This window comes from Cervus elaphus, chromosome 11, assembly GCF_910594005.1.
Source record: "Cervus elaphus chromosome 11, mCerEla1.1, whole genome shotgun sequence".
Taxonomy (NCBI): domain Eukaryota; kingdom Metazoa; phylum Chordata; class Mammalia; order Artiodactyla; family Cervidae; genus Cervus; species Cervus elaphus.
Window position 1 is genome coordinate 8,675,180 of NC_057825.1, and position 14,980 is coordinate 8,690,159.

At 51.2% G+C, this 14,980-nt stretch overlaps 1 protein-coding gene across 10 annotated transcripts in view; it reads right to left on the reverse strand.

The window, feature by feature from the left end:
- LRSAM1 (leucine rich repeat and sterile alpha motif containing 1) overlaps positions 1-14,980 on the reverse strand; it is a 33,275-nt gene that overhangs the window by 8,630 nt on the left and 9,665 nt on the right. For all 10 annotated transcript variants that reach the window (XM_043916799.1, XM_043916803.1, XM_043916804.1 and 7 more), the window contains 9 exons: positions 13,662-13,792; positions 10,650-10,679; positions 10,238-10,360; positions 9,748-9,887; positions 8,343-8,387; positions 6,410-6,480; positions 3,756-3,855; positions 2,370-2,457; positions 1,306-1,380 (listed from right to left, as the gene is read on the reverse strand). In XM_043916799.1, coding sequence (XP_043772734.1) covers positions 1,306-1,380; positions 2,370-2,457; positions 3,756-3,855; positions 6,410-6,480; positions 8,343-8,387; positions 9,748-9,887; positions 10,238-10,360; positions 10,650-10,679; positions 13,662-13,792 — 803 coding nt within the window. The remainder of the gene's footprint in view (positions 1-1,305; positions 1,381-2,369; positions 2,458-3,755; positions 3,856-6,409; positions 6,481-8,342; positions 8,388-9,747; positions 9,888-10,237; positions 10,361-10,649; positions 10,680-13,661; positions 13,793-14,980) is intronic.

Consider the following 14,980-nt stretch of genomic DNA (forward strand, 5'->3'; position numbering starts at 1 on the left):
AAGCCGGGCACAGGGCTGGCCCAGAGGGGGTGCCCATCAAGGTGCATGGGATGAAGGGGCTTCCTTCAAGGTGTGGGCCAGAGTGAAGAACAGATATGGAATTCTCAGAGCCTCTTGCCGGTTCAGTTCTCTTGCTTCCTCTAGACAGCTGCACACAGAGGGGAGCAGAAGGTAACGGAAGGAACTGAATTACAGTTACAATAACCTAGTCACTGACGTTTATTCAGACGGCACACGCCAGGACTGTGCTATGCACTTTTTACGCGTCTTTTCCATCGCTTCTCCTCTGCTGTTGGAGGTATTACTGTCTCCATTTCACAGACGAGGAAACTGAGGCTCAGAGATATTAAGTAACTTGCCCAAGGACACACAGCAGGTAAATGAGTGTGCCTTTTCCTCGAGGTGTCCCTGCTTGTGGTCTCCAGGGGAACAGCTGGCCTGGTGGGTCAGAACCACCCACAGTGAGAACGTCTAGGGGGTCACCACATACCTCCAGGGTGTGACTGGGGGCTTTTAGTCCTGGGGGTCAGACCCCCACAACCAGTGACTTCTCCACTCTGTGCCTATGACCCTGTGACCTTTGCCCCATGACCCCACCAACCCCTGGTCAGAGGAATGAGATTCATGTCCGGCAATGTGGGGTTGAAATTAAAGGAGAAATAAAAAGGTAAGTTGGTTTTGGCCAAAAGAGAAAAGAAGAAAAAGGAGAAGGAAAAAAAAAAACCATGCAAAATGTGGAATTGAAAGTGTGCTGAATACGAAGTGACGTGCGTCCCACAGCCTGAAAGCTCGCTTGTCTCCAGCCACCCTGCCGCTGCTCAGGGAATACAGCGAGCCAGACAGAGCCCTGCTGGGCCAAGGCTCGCTCAAGGTCACCCGGGGGTCAGCAGCGGAGGCCACGCGAGAGCACGCCCCAGGCTCCGCCCGCCCAGGTGGGGCGTCACCTGCCCCAGCTCCTCCATCCGGGCCACAGGACGCTGCGGTTCGAGCCAGCTGAGGGGTCCTGCCTGGGGTTGGTCAGTGCGGGGCTGCCCAGTGATCAGGGCCTCCCTACCTCAGCCCTGGGCATCGTGACAAGTGGTGGGCACAGGTCCCACCGGCCAGCACCCACAGTGCTGTCCCAGGCACCTCCAGCACCCTGAGCAGGTGATGCCCCGAGCAGGTGACACCCCGTGAGGCTCTGTGAGGGGAGGGAGGTACTGGGGAGACCTCCTGTCAGCCTGGCCTGGAGGAGCCAGGACTCAGACCTTAACTGCGGCCTCTGAAAGCCCACAGGGCGGGCCTGGGGGACAGGGCCATGCTCACCTGCTTTCGGATCTGCCGATGCATCAGGTCCTTCTTCACCTGGAGAGCCTCGAAGGCTGCCTTCTGCATCGCGCTCTGTGACAGACAGCATGGCCGCTCAGGGGGCCCAAACACAACCTGCCTCAAAGACACCCTAACCTACGCCTTTTCCATTTCTTAGACAACAACTTTTCAGCTCACTTAATTTTTTAAAAAATAATACTTATTAAGCACTTACTACCTGCTGGCCATGTGCTCAGGGCTCTCCCAGTGGTGTGCGTGGAATGACCGAGGACGGGGGTGGGGGGAGGTGCCTTCACTGCCCCATTTCACAGATGGGGAAAGTGAGGTTTGGGAAAGTGAACTGGCTGGCACTAGCACGCAAGTCTGTCCAGCTTGGAGCCTCATCTTAACCCCAAGGCCTGACATCCTCTCTGAGAAATACAGCCTTTTCCTCGACAATCTTGCAAGGACTAAGTCCACAGCATCGTTGGGGGGGAAGAAGAGAGAGATCGGAGTTGGGGAGGAAGGAAAGGGAGCGATGGGCCTGTGATGGGAGGATGATGTCACAGAGGGAGAAAGAAGAAGGTGGGGGACCCTGACGGGGGGACTCTGTTTCCATGGGGAAACCTGGGACTTGAACAATTTGGACAGAGGAAGGAGGAAATCAAGAGGGGTCCTTCCTGGGCTGGTCCACACAGTAGCACCTGCTGTGCGCCCACCAAGCCCAAGGGAGAGCAGATAAAGGGTGGCGGGACTGGAAGGGAGAAGTCGGGGGCTCGTTCCAACTCTGCGGGGCGGGTGGGGGCAGGCACTGCCACCAGGTCCTCGCGAGGGAGCCCCACACAGCAAGGGGAGGGGGTGCCCGGGAAGGAAACCTCTCCTGACTTCAGCGAGCGGAAACCACCACCCAGAGAGCCCTGTCTCTGCCCCTCATCCTGACGGTCTGTGCATTTCTAAACTCTCTGAGCATCTTGGTTCTTACGCTCTCCAGAACAGCGCCTCCACGTGGTGTTGAGCCGCCCCGCTCTCGGCTCCCTGCGCCCTCCCTGTGCCCCCTCCCCACGCCCTGGGCAAGGGCTCACCTCCTGCAGGATCTGGCTGATGGCTTTGTTCTGATCCATCTGTTGCCACGAAAGAATCTGCTGGAACCGCTCATCCATGTCAGCCATGCTGCCAGAAAGACAGCAAATTCACTCACTCTCTGAACATTTCCTGAGCACATACTATGTGCCAGGCACCTTGGAGGAGATGGAGATAAACCATTTATTCACTTAACAAGGCTTATGGACCACCCGCTGGGGGACATGTCCTGGGCTGGGTGGACATGGGAGTTTTGTCTGAATCCCACAGCCCTGGCATGGCGGTGGCGGAGTCTGTGTCTCTGGAGCTGGGGAGGTGATCTCTGGGAATCCTCTCTATGACAACCCCCTGAAGTGGTGGCCTGCCTCTGCCCACCCACCCTCCATCGACAGGGAACTTATGACCTCTCAGGTGAGCCCCTTAGGCCAAGAGAAAGTTGTCCTTCCTGGCACTAACATCTCACCCTCCAACCCAGTGTTTCTCAGCCTGGCCATGGACCTGCCCTCATCCCCCTAGAACAAGTCTAGTGTCACAAAAATCCAAACCCTGTCACTTTAATATGTCTGTTATTTAGGTACAATCTAGGTTTTCAGTTTGTGTCATGATAACAGCTGCTATCTATTGAACCCTCATGTGTTGACATTATGATCACTAAGGCCTATCAAGTCCTCCGGTAACTCTAGGAGTAGATATTGTCATTAATCCCCATTTTACTGATAAGAAAATCAAGGCTGAGGGAGAGAAAATAACTTGCCCAAGACGTCTCAGTTAAGAAATAGAAGCGGGATGTGACTCCACAGGTCTGCCCCGAGTGCCCGCGCTCCTAAAAACAAGGTCACACCACCCGTCAGGTGGGAGACACCTGACTCTGCAGGGACACGGGGGAGGCTGGCATGCTCCAGGGGCACCGGGGCCGCCCAGTGGGAGGAGAGACACCAGAGTGGTCATAGCTGCTGGCCTGTCCTGTCTGGGGCTCCTCAGCCTCGAAGGCACTTTGCTCACCTGCTGGGCACCGCAGCTCCTCCAGACACAACCATGGCACTGGGGTGAACTTGGAGGGCCAGGCCCAGAGTGGCCGTCAGCATGAGACGACCCCCTCACGATACCCTCGAGGGCACCCCACTCCTGACCTGTGACCTGGGAGAATGAGTCGCCACAATTAAGAGCACACTGCCTGGGTCAAACCCTAAGCTCTGCGACTGGCTGGTTCTGCTTCCTTAGGGTCCAGCGAGAAAAGCCACAAAGACCAGCAGTCACTTATTCCTGAGGACCTGGCCGGGGGTGGGGTGGCCCACACATGGCAGGGGATTCCTGTGCCAACGCTCACTCCACAGCTCTGAGCCAGCTCTCCCAACTTCCTCATGCGGGAAGCCCCTTCCTCATCTTACCTGGAACAAGCCTGCTGGACCAAGTTCTGCCTCTGAGACTCGTAGGCCATCTGGACGAGCCGGCTCTTACAGCTTTCGGTCAGCATCTGCTGCATGGCAGCTGGAGAAACACGTTGGGGGCGGGGGGGGGGGGCGCAGTGGGGGGCAGGGCTGAGCAGCCGCTCCTGATGGCCTATGGGGTCACGTGGTCACCCACCTTATGGTCACCCTTGGAAAAAAATCTTTTTTTTAATTATAGAAGTAACTTCAGTTTAGAAGGTTGATGAGTTGTAAGAGACTGAACACACACACGCACAATCTTCTACAATCTTGTCACCCAGAAATATTACATTTTGATATATCATCTTCTGGTCAATTTTTAATGTATATTGATGGATTTTAAAAAATTTAAATGAAAGAATTAAAAGCAGGGACCTGAATATTTGTATACCCATGTTCATAGCAACATTGATCACATCAGGCAAAAAAAAAAGGTGGGAACAGCCCAAGTGCCTATTGATAGACAAATGAATAAACAAAACATGATCTAGGGACTTCCCTGTTGGTCCAGTGGTTAAGAATTCACCTACCAAAGCAGGGGACACAGGTTCGAGCTCTGGTCCAGGAGAATCCCACACGTCATAAGCAACTAAGCCCGTGTGCCACAATTACCGAGCCTGCAACACCTAGAGCTCATGCTCAGCAACAAGAGAGGTCACCGCAGTGAGAAGCCCGTGCACCGTTACTAGAGAGCAGCCCTTACTTGCCACAACTAGAAAGATGACCTTGCAGCAACCAAGACCCAGCACGGCCATAAATAAAATTTTTTAAAATGTGGTCTACCCATACATTGTAATATTTCAGTCTTAAAAAGGAAGGAAATTCTGACATAAGCTACAACACAGATGAACTCTGAGGACATTACGTGAAAGAAACTAATCACAAAAGGACAAACACTGTATGATTCCACTTACACGTGGTCCCGAGAGCAGTCAAATTCACAGAGACAGAAAGTAGACTGAAAGTAGAATGGTGATTCTACAGGGTCTGGGGAAGAGGGTAATGGGGAGTTCCTATTTAGTAGGTATGCAGTTTCACTTTGGGATGATGAAAAGGTTCTGATGGTGGTGATGGTGAATAATGCACCATCAGAACCATCAATGCCACAGAACTATTCATTTACAAGTGGTTACAATGGTAAGTTTTATGCTTTGTATATTTCACCATAATACAAGAAAATTAAAATGCTTATCACATTAAATATACCTCCTTTCTCACCTTTCATGAATGTACCCCTATATCAACACGGCCATGTTATCAGCTACAGAGCGCTATGGTGCATGAATGGCTGAAAGGTGCAAGTGAAAGTTGCTCGATCCTGTCCAACATTTTGTGACCCATGGACTATACAGTCCATGGAATTTTCCAGGCCAAAATACTGGAGTGGGTAGCCTTTCCCTTCTCCAGGGGATCTTCCCAACCTGGGGATCAAACCTAGGTCTCCCGCATTGCAGGCGGATTCTTTACCAGCTGAGCCTCAAGGGAAGCCCATGGATGACTGAAGTTTTAAAATAATCCTTCGTTTCAGTGCATCCAGAGTCTTCTTGTGATTATCAAATGGTGCTTCTACAAAGATCCCTGCTCAAATATCTTTGTGCACATCTCACTATTTGAGCACTTCCTAGAATAACTCTTAGAAGTGCACAGGTTTAAGGTCATGAATAATATATACACGAGTTACCCTTTCTGCCTGCCAGAAAGATCCAGCTGATTCATACTCCCTCTGGCAGCACACAGGACAGCCTGACACCATATACCCTCCACCTCCACCACTCTGGGTTATTACCTTTTCATTACTTTTCTTGATGTTTTTCAGTTATAAAAATAATACACGCCTTTTTTTTTTTTTTTTTAAAGCTAAGCAATAGGGAAGTTTGAAAAGGTGAAAACAAAAGCCCCCTAATACTAAGCCTGTTTCCAATCAGCTATTTGATAAACATCCATCTGGCAATACAAACACAAGGCTTCTCTTTATAAATGGTGGACAACAGTGACCTTCAAATTCGGAAATTAATGATGTGACCCCTCACGGGGCAGGACTGGGATGAGCCGGTGTACGGGACATGCTGGCCGCCGCCGGGTACACGGTGAACCTGGGCTAAAGGTGCACAGAACATCCCCTCCCATCACTCAGGCTCTGAAGAGCGGCGTGGTGTCCACTGCCCTCAGTTGTGCGGACAGTGAGGCACCCTGGGGCCCCGCAGGGAGCAGCAGGAAGGCGAGCTCCAGGAGCACGAGAGGAGCTACCGCAGCTCTCCAAGAGAGCAGCCCCGACAGCCACGGTTCATGAAATGCTCGCCCTGTGCCAGCATGATAGTATTGGACACCCTCGTAATGACCCGACGAGGCAGGTTATTACCTCCCCCCCATTTTACAGATGTGAAAACTGAGGCTCGGAAAAGTCAGGGATCAGTTATGTCCCTTAGGTCATATGAAGCCTGAGCTGGGATTTTTTTTAATCCAAGTCCAGCCTGACCCCAGAGCCCATACTCCACGACAGGATTTGAGGGACCGTCTTGAGGGGCAACCCCCCAGCACTCCCTAAGTGTGACCAACAGGGGGCTGGGATGGCTGTCCCTTCTGCTCCCAGGGCTCCGCCCGACCCCGAGACTCACAGGCGATCTCACGGCGCCGCAGGCTCTCCGCCTCCTCCTGCGTTATGGACATCAACCGTTCCATTCTTATTCTAGAAAGAAAGTGACCCACATGCTGAGCAAGTGTAACATTTCCAATAGGAGATCTCACCAGACGACCACCACCTCCTTCAAGAAGTCCTCCCTTATGTACCAAGCTGGACATGCCCTCTGATATGCCTGTGGCATTACGCACCTCCCCTGGGGCCCTGTTAACTTTTACAGTTAAGAGCTTGTGGCATAAAAAGATGAACATTCCTTTAGAAAAACAGGCCAAGGATGCAAACAGCCAATTCACTGATGCTTAAATAAAAGTGACCTTAAAAAAAAAAAAAAGGAACATGTGGAAAGATTCTTAATACCGCTAATGACAAAAAAAGTATACCTAGCTAAGTGTTCTTCCAATATTTCCTTCTAAAACGTTCACCCAAGTCCCTAAGGGTATATATAGAAGATGTTTACTGTCATATTGTTTGTAATTAAAAAACACCGGAAGCCACTTAAATGTTCAGAGGGCTAACTACGTAAATTACGATATAATTATATAGATATAGTTATTACAAATAATGCACGTGTGTGCACGTTGCTTGTGTGTACACCTATTCCCCACCTCCCATACACACACACCAGACTGGCGCAGTGGTTGAGGGGCGGACAACCTCCTTTACGTTTCTTGCATCAGAAGCAGCATGAATCACCTGAGCACTCAGCCCAGGCCCACAGGCCGCTCAAGGGAAGACCACCCCTGCTGCATCCCTAGAGCCCAGGCCCAGCCCAGAGGGCACTGGCTCAGTGTGCTCAATAGTCGATGCTGCCAGCCACAGCTTGGTTCAGCCTTGACCACCCCCAGCTGCCACAGCCCCCAGCTGAAACGGGCAGGGTGGTGGGGCTAACCCTGCAACCCCATGTGAGCCCCCCTGCAGGAGGCCTGCCCAGGCAGTCAGGAGCCAGGAAGGCTGGGCCCATGGGAAGGGAGGCTCCCCAAGGGCAGCAGCCAGGTCCACACTAACACTCGGGGGTCCCTGAGAACCAGGAGGGACTCATGCGAACACCCCCAGGGAGTGGGGGGTGAGGCCTCCCCACCTATCACCTTTTCTAATGACTAAGGTGGGCACCTTAACACAGCCGATTTGGAAGTGCAGAAAACACAAAGGGAATGAAACAGAGATCACCACCTCCAATTCCCACCACTCAAAGATATTCAGTGTAAACATTCGGGGTGGGTCCTTCTACTTTCTGAACATAGATACAAGTAGGTTGTCTCTAAGAAATGATACACTGTAGATACCATTTTTCCACCTAGCAATATAGTGTTTTCCTTAACAAGGAATATTCTTCTATAAGACATTTAATGCTTACAGATTACTCCTCTGTACATAATTCATGTAAACAAATTTTTCTTATCCAGAAATTTCTTTTCTAACTACTTACACTAGAAATACAATTGGACATTAATACACTTAAATTTTTATTCATGTCTGAACTTTTCTCAGGACGGTATGTTTTAACAAACTTGAAGGCAGCGATTCTTTTTAATTCAAAACTCGGTAAGGGGGTGAATCTCCTCATGATAAAGTGAAAGTGTTAGTCGCCAGCTGGGCAGACTCTTTGTGACCCCAGGGACTGCAGCCTCTCAGGCTCCTCTGTTCATGGGATCCTCCAGGCAAGAATACTGAAGGAAGTTGCCATGCCCTTCTCCAGGGGATCTTCCTGACCCAGGGATCAAACCTGTGGGTCTTCGCATTGCAGGCAGATTCTTTACCATCTGGGCCACCAAGGGAGCCTGCATCTCCTCACAGCTCTAGGAAATCTTTCTGACATAACCTTCGAGAATCATGAGACCTTCTCTCCCCAGGTCTGCTCACCCGCAGGAAGGCAGGCAGTCATTGAGAATGTGCTAGAGCAAAACACTGACCTTTCGTTTTCCAGAGACTTCAGAATCTCGGAACTTTTCTTTTGCCTGTGAAGGAAACCGTGAAAAGCCGGCAGTCACTGGTGGGTCTGTTTCCAACAGAACTGCTGAGGGGGGGCTTGCGAACCGGCCACTTAGGGGCTCTGTGTTCTCAGGCCAATTCCTCAACCACTCCGAATCCCAGCTTCTCATCTGTGAAATGGGAAGAAAAATTTTGTAAAGCTTCATGGAGTATTGGTAAAGTGTGAACGAGAAAACAGACATAAAGTGCTTCACACGTAAGCGGCAGCCGACAGAGGGCAGTTTCCTGGGTGCCGCCGGGGGTGGGCACACTGCACGTGGCAGGCCAGTCGGCTCCCTCTGGCACTCAACTGCAGGCGAGGGAGGAGGAGGACTTGGAGGACAGTGGACAGAAGGCTGGAAGCAGCAGGACGTGTGGCAGAGCCTGTTTCTGGAATCTTTCCCCAAGAGACCCCCAGTTAAACTTTCTCAGGCTTCTTGAGACCTCTATCCAGCCTGCTTTCCCCCATCGGAACTTGCTCCCTGCAGCTCTTGCCTTGGACAGAATTTGTTACGGCAAATCTCACCATAAGGCGAATGGCTGACCTCAGAGTGACAGGTGACTGGAAAGCCAAAATATTAGAGCAGGATGTGATTTTAACTTGTTAAACCCACTCACTTTACAGATGGAAAACTTGGGAGGCAAAGATCCAATCAGTAGCAGCCCCCAAACAAGAGGCAAACCTTGTCATCCCTGGATCAGATTCTTTTAAGTGTGTTAGTTGCTCAGTCCTGTCCAACTCTTTGTGACCCATGGACTGTAGCCCATCAGGGTCCACTGTCTATGGAATTCTCCAGGCAAGAATACTGGAGTGGGTTACCATTTCCTCCCCCAGGGTATCTTCCCAACCCAGGGATCAAACCCGCATTTCCCGTGTCTCTGGCACTGCAGGTGGATTCTTTACCCGCTGAGTCATCGGGGAAACCAGGTTCTCTTAAAGTCAGTGCCAAATGCAGCACCGAGACCTTGGGTAGAATCAGAGACGGTGAGAGAGAGATTGAGCCCAATGTGGGCATCACGCTGAGGGAGGCCTCTGGGTCTGAGGGCCGGGGAGACGGGAGCCTGACCTCCAGTTCTCCTGCAGGAGCTTCTGGATGAGGTTTCTGGGTCTGAGGACCGGGGAGGCGGGAGCCTGACCTCCGGTTCTCCTGCAGGAGCTTCTGGATGAGGTTTCTGGGTCTGAGGACCGGGGAGGTGGGACCCTGACCTCCGGTTCTCCTGCAGGAGCTTCTGGATGAGGCTTCTGGGTCTGAGGACCGGGGAGGCGGGAGCCTGACCTCCGGTTCTCCTGCAGGAGCTTCTGGATGAGGTTTCTGGGTCTGAGGACCGGGGAGGCGGGAGCCTGACCTCCGGTTCTCCTGCAGGAGCTTCTGGATCCGGCTGGAGATGCTCTGCTCTGTCTGCTTCAGTTGCTCCTGCAGCCGCCGACGCTCTGCGTCCAGGAAGCGCTGGTGCTCGCTCAGGCCCTGCTCCAGCCGGGACTGCTCCTGCGGCAGGACAAGCAGAGGTCTGGGGTCTGCTGGGACCCCTCCAGGCACCGCAGAGCAGCCAGGGGCCCAGGCCTGAGACGAGGAGACCAGGTTTCCTCTGCCTTGCCAGCTCTGTATTGTCTTTGGACCAAGTCCTCCCCTTGCTAGGCCTGAGGGTGTCCACATATGGGAAGAGCCTGGACTAGCTGATCTGTATGGATGACTCCTCCCCAACCCTGTGTCCTGGAGGGTGGGCCTGAGAGAGGTCACCCCCACTGCCTTCCCACATCAGAGGGACCACAGCCTGAGTCAGGAGGCCCCCGGCAGAGGGAACACACAGGCCTGTCCCCACTTAGCCGCTCACGAACCTCTTTGACCGTCTGAAGGATCTCATCCTTCTGGCTGTTGCTCTGCTGGAGGAGCTGGGCGTGCTCTCGCTGCCCGAGCTCCAGGCGCCGTTCAAACTCGAGTTTCTCCAGCATCTTCTGTTCCTGCAAGAACAGAGACCCTGGTGATGCTGGCACAGGCTCTGGGGGGTTAGCATGTGAGAGCTGCAGGGGATGGGCTCAATCTCTCCAAGCCTCAGTCTTCTCATCTGTAAACTGGGAACATCCTCTCACCCACCCAGGCTGGGTGAGACTGTGGGGAGGTGATATACATATGGGGCAACCGTTACTTTACCCTCTGATTTAGAGGTTGGAAGAACTTGTCTCCTCAAATATAACAGTAGAGATGTTTAATGAGAAGCAAAGTGACAGAAGACAAAAGACATCTTCTTACCTTCCTCTTCTCATAGTCTGAGAACTTATTCTGGGAGGCAAAAAAAAGAAAAGATAGTGGTTAAGAGAAGGTGAGCAGCAGGGGCTCTCACTGGCCCAGAATCCCCAGGCAGCCTGACAGCCCTCAAACTTGCAGGTTCATCCAGAGGGACTGCCTTGGCGGGCTGGGTAGGGGGTAGGGGATGAAGGGGTTGGCTGTTTGATAAAGGGTTCTGGATGGTTCTGATGGACACCAGGGCTGAGAACCACAGGCCTTGGTTTAAGAGCTTCAGGTCTTAAGTTCTGGTGATGCAGCTCTGAGAAGGCATGGGTGTTCCAAAAAAGAGACCAAGAAATGGGTGTTTGACCCCTTGTACGTCTGCACGGCACACCTGCAAGCTCCCAGCTCCAGCCCCCAAAACAACTACAAATGCACCAAGGTGTGTGTGCAAGTTCCTGCAGAACTGTTCAAAAGAGTGAAAACACTGGAAATAACTCAAATGCCCAACAGCATGCGATTTCTAAGTCACGATTCATTCACACAGTGCATTATTACAGAGCTATTGAACGATGGGGCAATCATGGGTGCAGCTACAGAAAGACGTCTGCCATCTTTCACTGTCTGTACAGCGTGATTCCTCTCTTGTAAAAGCACCACCACCAAAACTCAACTCCCAGCTCTGGGGTGGCTGAGCAAAAGCCACGAAGCAGATTCATTCATCAGTTCATGGTGACTGCCTCCAGGGGCTGGGACTGCAGGACAGGAGGGGAGATGCTCACTCCATATATTTCTGTATTGTTTAGATTTATAACAAGGAGCATGAATTACTTTTGTAGTCCAACATCAGTGCATGCATGTGCACACACACACTTTTTTTTTTTTTTAAACCAGCCTTTCTATTTAGTTATCTGGTTCTGAGATCAGGATCAAGTGTTAGAGCTGTAAAACCAGCATCCTATAAAGAAATAAGATTTTCCCTATGCCGAGGTACGAGTAAAATTTAAGCTTATCTTTAGTTTATAGATAACACCTGAATATATTCTCCTTGTAAAAAACTAAGCAAGGCATATAAAAGTATCCACTGACTACTCCCAGGCCTAATCCTTGTTCCCTCCCACCCTCCCGAGCCCTGCTCCCATGTAAATATCATTACTAGACCTAAGTCCATGCATCTACCTACCTACAATTTGTGCCTTTAGAAAAAAGATATACATTTGTATGTGTTTGCATATATAAACATATTTTTTAATGAAGGTATAATTTATGTACTGTAAAATTTATCTTTTTAAAGACGTGTACAGGTCTATGAGTTTTGACGACTGCATACAGTCATGTGACCATCACCACAATCAGATGTGAAGCCTAGCTGGCTACAGGTGGTGCCCCCTCCCAGGCGCCTCGATTTGTGGGCTCCCGTGGAGGAGCATACGGGTAGGGGGTGGGGCACAGAGGCGGTTTCTGTCTGGCCTCACCGTCAGAGGCACCCTGGTCACTGTGGGCAACCCTCGCTGAGCTTCCTCCTGCAGCCCTGACCTATGCTAGGTCTCCCCCAGGGACCCAGGGGGTCCACTCTCCTCGAGCTCCATCAAGCAGGGAGACAGACAGGAAGCAAATCCTTTCTTGAGTAATTCTTCATGTAATTACAGCTGTGGCTGTAGGGGAGTAGGGCCCTGTGGGGCCTTCCCAGGACAGATCTCCTCCCCCTTCACAACATCCTCCACCTGCTTCTTGTCTGTAGAGATTTTAGCCAAAGAAGTAACTTAAGAGAAATGAGGAAACACAGAAGCAAAATAGTCAAGCAAGACAAAATAATTGTTTAGCCATTAAACAAAGGCAAGAACCTTTAGTTCCTCCTCAAAGGCTACAGATAATGTTCTGCATCATATTACTCAGCTGTTTTGCAGACACCGAAACCCCCACCAGGTGGGACAAATGAGCTACATGATGACCAGACTCAGCCATGACACGAACTGCTCCATCTCACACAATTCCCAGAACTGGCCTCAAAGAAATGGGAACAAACTGACTCTGGAGTTACAGATGAACTGTGCCCAAAACGATTAAGATGGTGCTGATCAGGTGGTTGCACAACCAACTTCAAGATGATGCTCTGCACGCAGCCCCCTCCTCTGCCTCCACACCCTTGAAAAACCTCCCCTTTTAAAACCCTTTGCCCCCTGACCCACAGTTGGAAGTTGGTTCCTGGGGACGTGCATCCAGCTTCTCCCCAGGATAACTAGCTTCCCCAGTAAAGCTATCTTTCTTTTCACCCAACACTTGTCTTTCAGTGTTGGATTCTTGAGTGATGAGCAGCTGAACCCAAGTTCAGCAACACAGGTTCTCCCAGCAAATGCATAGGGTGCTCTGAGAACTTCTATAGACCTGACCTGGGCTGCTGCGTCAGGGAAAGCTTCTCAGAAAATGTGATATTTCAGCTGGGAACTGAAGGATGAGACTGGAGAAAACAAGCGGGGAGAATCCAGCAGAGGGAACCCCCTATTCAAACACCCCAGACGTTCAGGGACAGAGAGGAGTGGGACAAAGCTGGTGCTGGTGAGCCTAGGAGGCCTTGTGAAAACTTCTACATGTACAAGCGCTTAACTGAGTTGCTTGGCTTCTGGGATCTCAGCTCCCCAACCAGGGATGGAACCTGGGTCACGGCACTGAAAGCCTGAAATCTTAACCACGAGGCCACTAGGGAAAGAATCCGCCTGCTAATGCAGGGAGACAAGGGTTTGATTCCTGGGTGGGGAAGATTCCTTGGAGAAGGAAATGGCAACCCACTCTAGTGTTCTTGCCTGAAAAATCCCATGGACAGAGGAGCCTGGTGGGCTACAGTTCATGGAGTCGCAGAGTCAGACACGACTTAGCGACTAAACAACAAGACCATGAGAAAACTCCCAGTATGTCCGTTTGAAGAGAGGTAAATTCTAGTTTGATGGAGGAATCTGGGGGCCAAAGCTCTGAACGCCCCTGCGTGTGCGGAGCCCTTCCCGCCGCCCACCCCACATGCCAGCAGGCGGCGTGCCTTACCTGCCACTCCTCCTCCTCCCTGCAGAGCCTGTCCGTGGGCCCGTCGGGGCTATCCAGGGCGTTCTCAGCTCCATCCTGCTCCAGGACTGGCAGCAGGTACTGAGACGGGGGGTAGTACTCCAGCCCTGACTCTGCGAGAGACGGACACAGGCTGACCGAGAGGGAAGGAGACCGCCTTGCAACCCAAAGCAGTCCACTGCTCCCCTCTGATGCTGAGCCCTCCTGCGCTGCTCACAGGCCTAACGCCTGGGCCTTAAATGTGGCAAGCTCTCAATAAGCGTCAGCTGAGTGAATAAATCTTCCCGCCCCCTGCTTCTTGACCATCCACATGAGAATGCGGAGATGAAAAATGCCTGTGCTTCGTAGAGAAGCCTGGGTTCAAGACCCAGCTTTACCCACAATTTCCTGGGAAGCTTCCTCCTGTAAACTTGAAAGGATTCATACATTTTCCCCATTTTGTCCTATTCTTGCTGACTTATAAGTACTCTTTACATATTACAGTTAATAACCTTGGATCTATAACATATGTTGCAGCTATCTTCTTCCAGCTGGTAATTTATCTTTTTAACTTATTTGTTGTTTGTGAGTGTGCTCGGTTGTGTCCAATGCTTTGCGATCCCATGGACTGTAGCACGCCAGGCTTCCCTGTCCTTCACCATCTCCCGGAGCTTGCTCAAACTCATGTCCATCGAGTCGATGAGATGCCATTCAACCATCTCACCCTCTGTCACCCTCTTCCTCTTGTTCACCCATCAGGTTCAGTTCAGTTCAGTTCAATCACTCAGTTGTGTCCCAACTCTTTGTGACCCCATGGACTGCAGCATGCCAGGCTTCCCTGTCCATCACCAACTCCCGGAGCGTCTTCAAACTCATGTCCATCAAGTTGGTGATGCCATCCAACCATCTCATCCTCTGTTGTCCCCTTCTCCTGCCTTCAATCTTTCCCAGCATCAGGGTCTTTTCCAATGAGTTAGCTCTTTGCATCAGGTGGCCAAAATATTGGAGCTTCAGCTTTAGCATCAGTCCTTCCAATGAACACCCAGGACTGATCTCCTTCAGGATGGACTGGTTGGATCTGCTTGCAGTCCAAGGGACTCTCAAGAGTGTTCTCCAACACCACAGTTCAAAAGCATCAATTCTTCAGCACTCAGCTTTCTTTTTAATAACCCATCAGGTTAGAAGACTTTTATCTCACCAAGCATTAGCCAGGTTGTGGGGAAGAAGAGTCCTCTCAGATTTACATTCCTCAAGGAATGTAAACCTATGTAACCTCTTCAGAGGCAATACAGAGTGCTTGTCCCTGTTCACCTACCAACCCT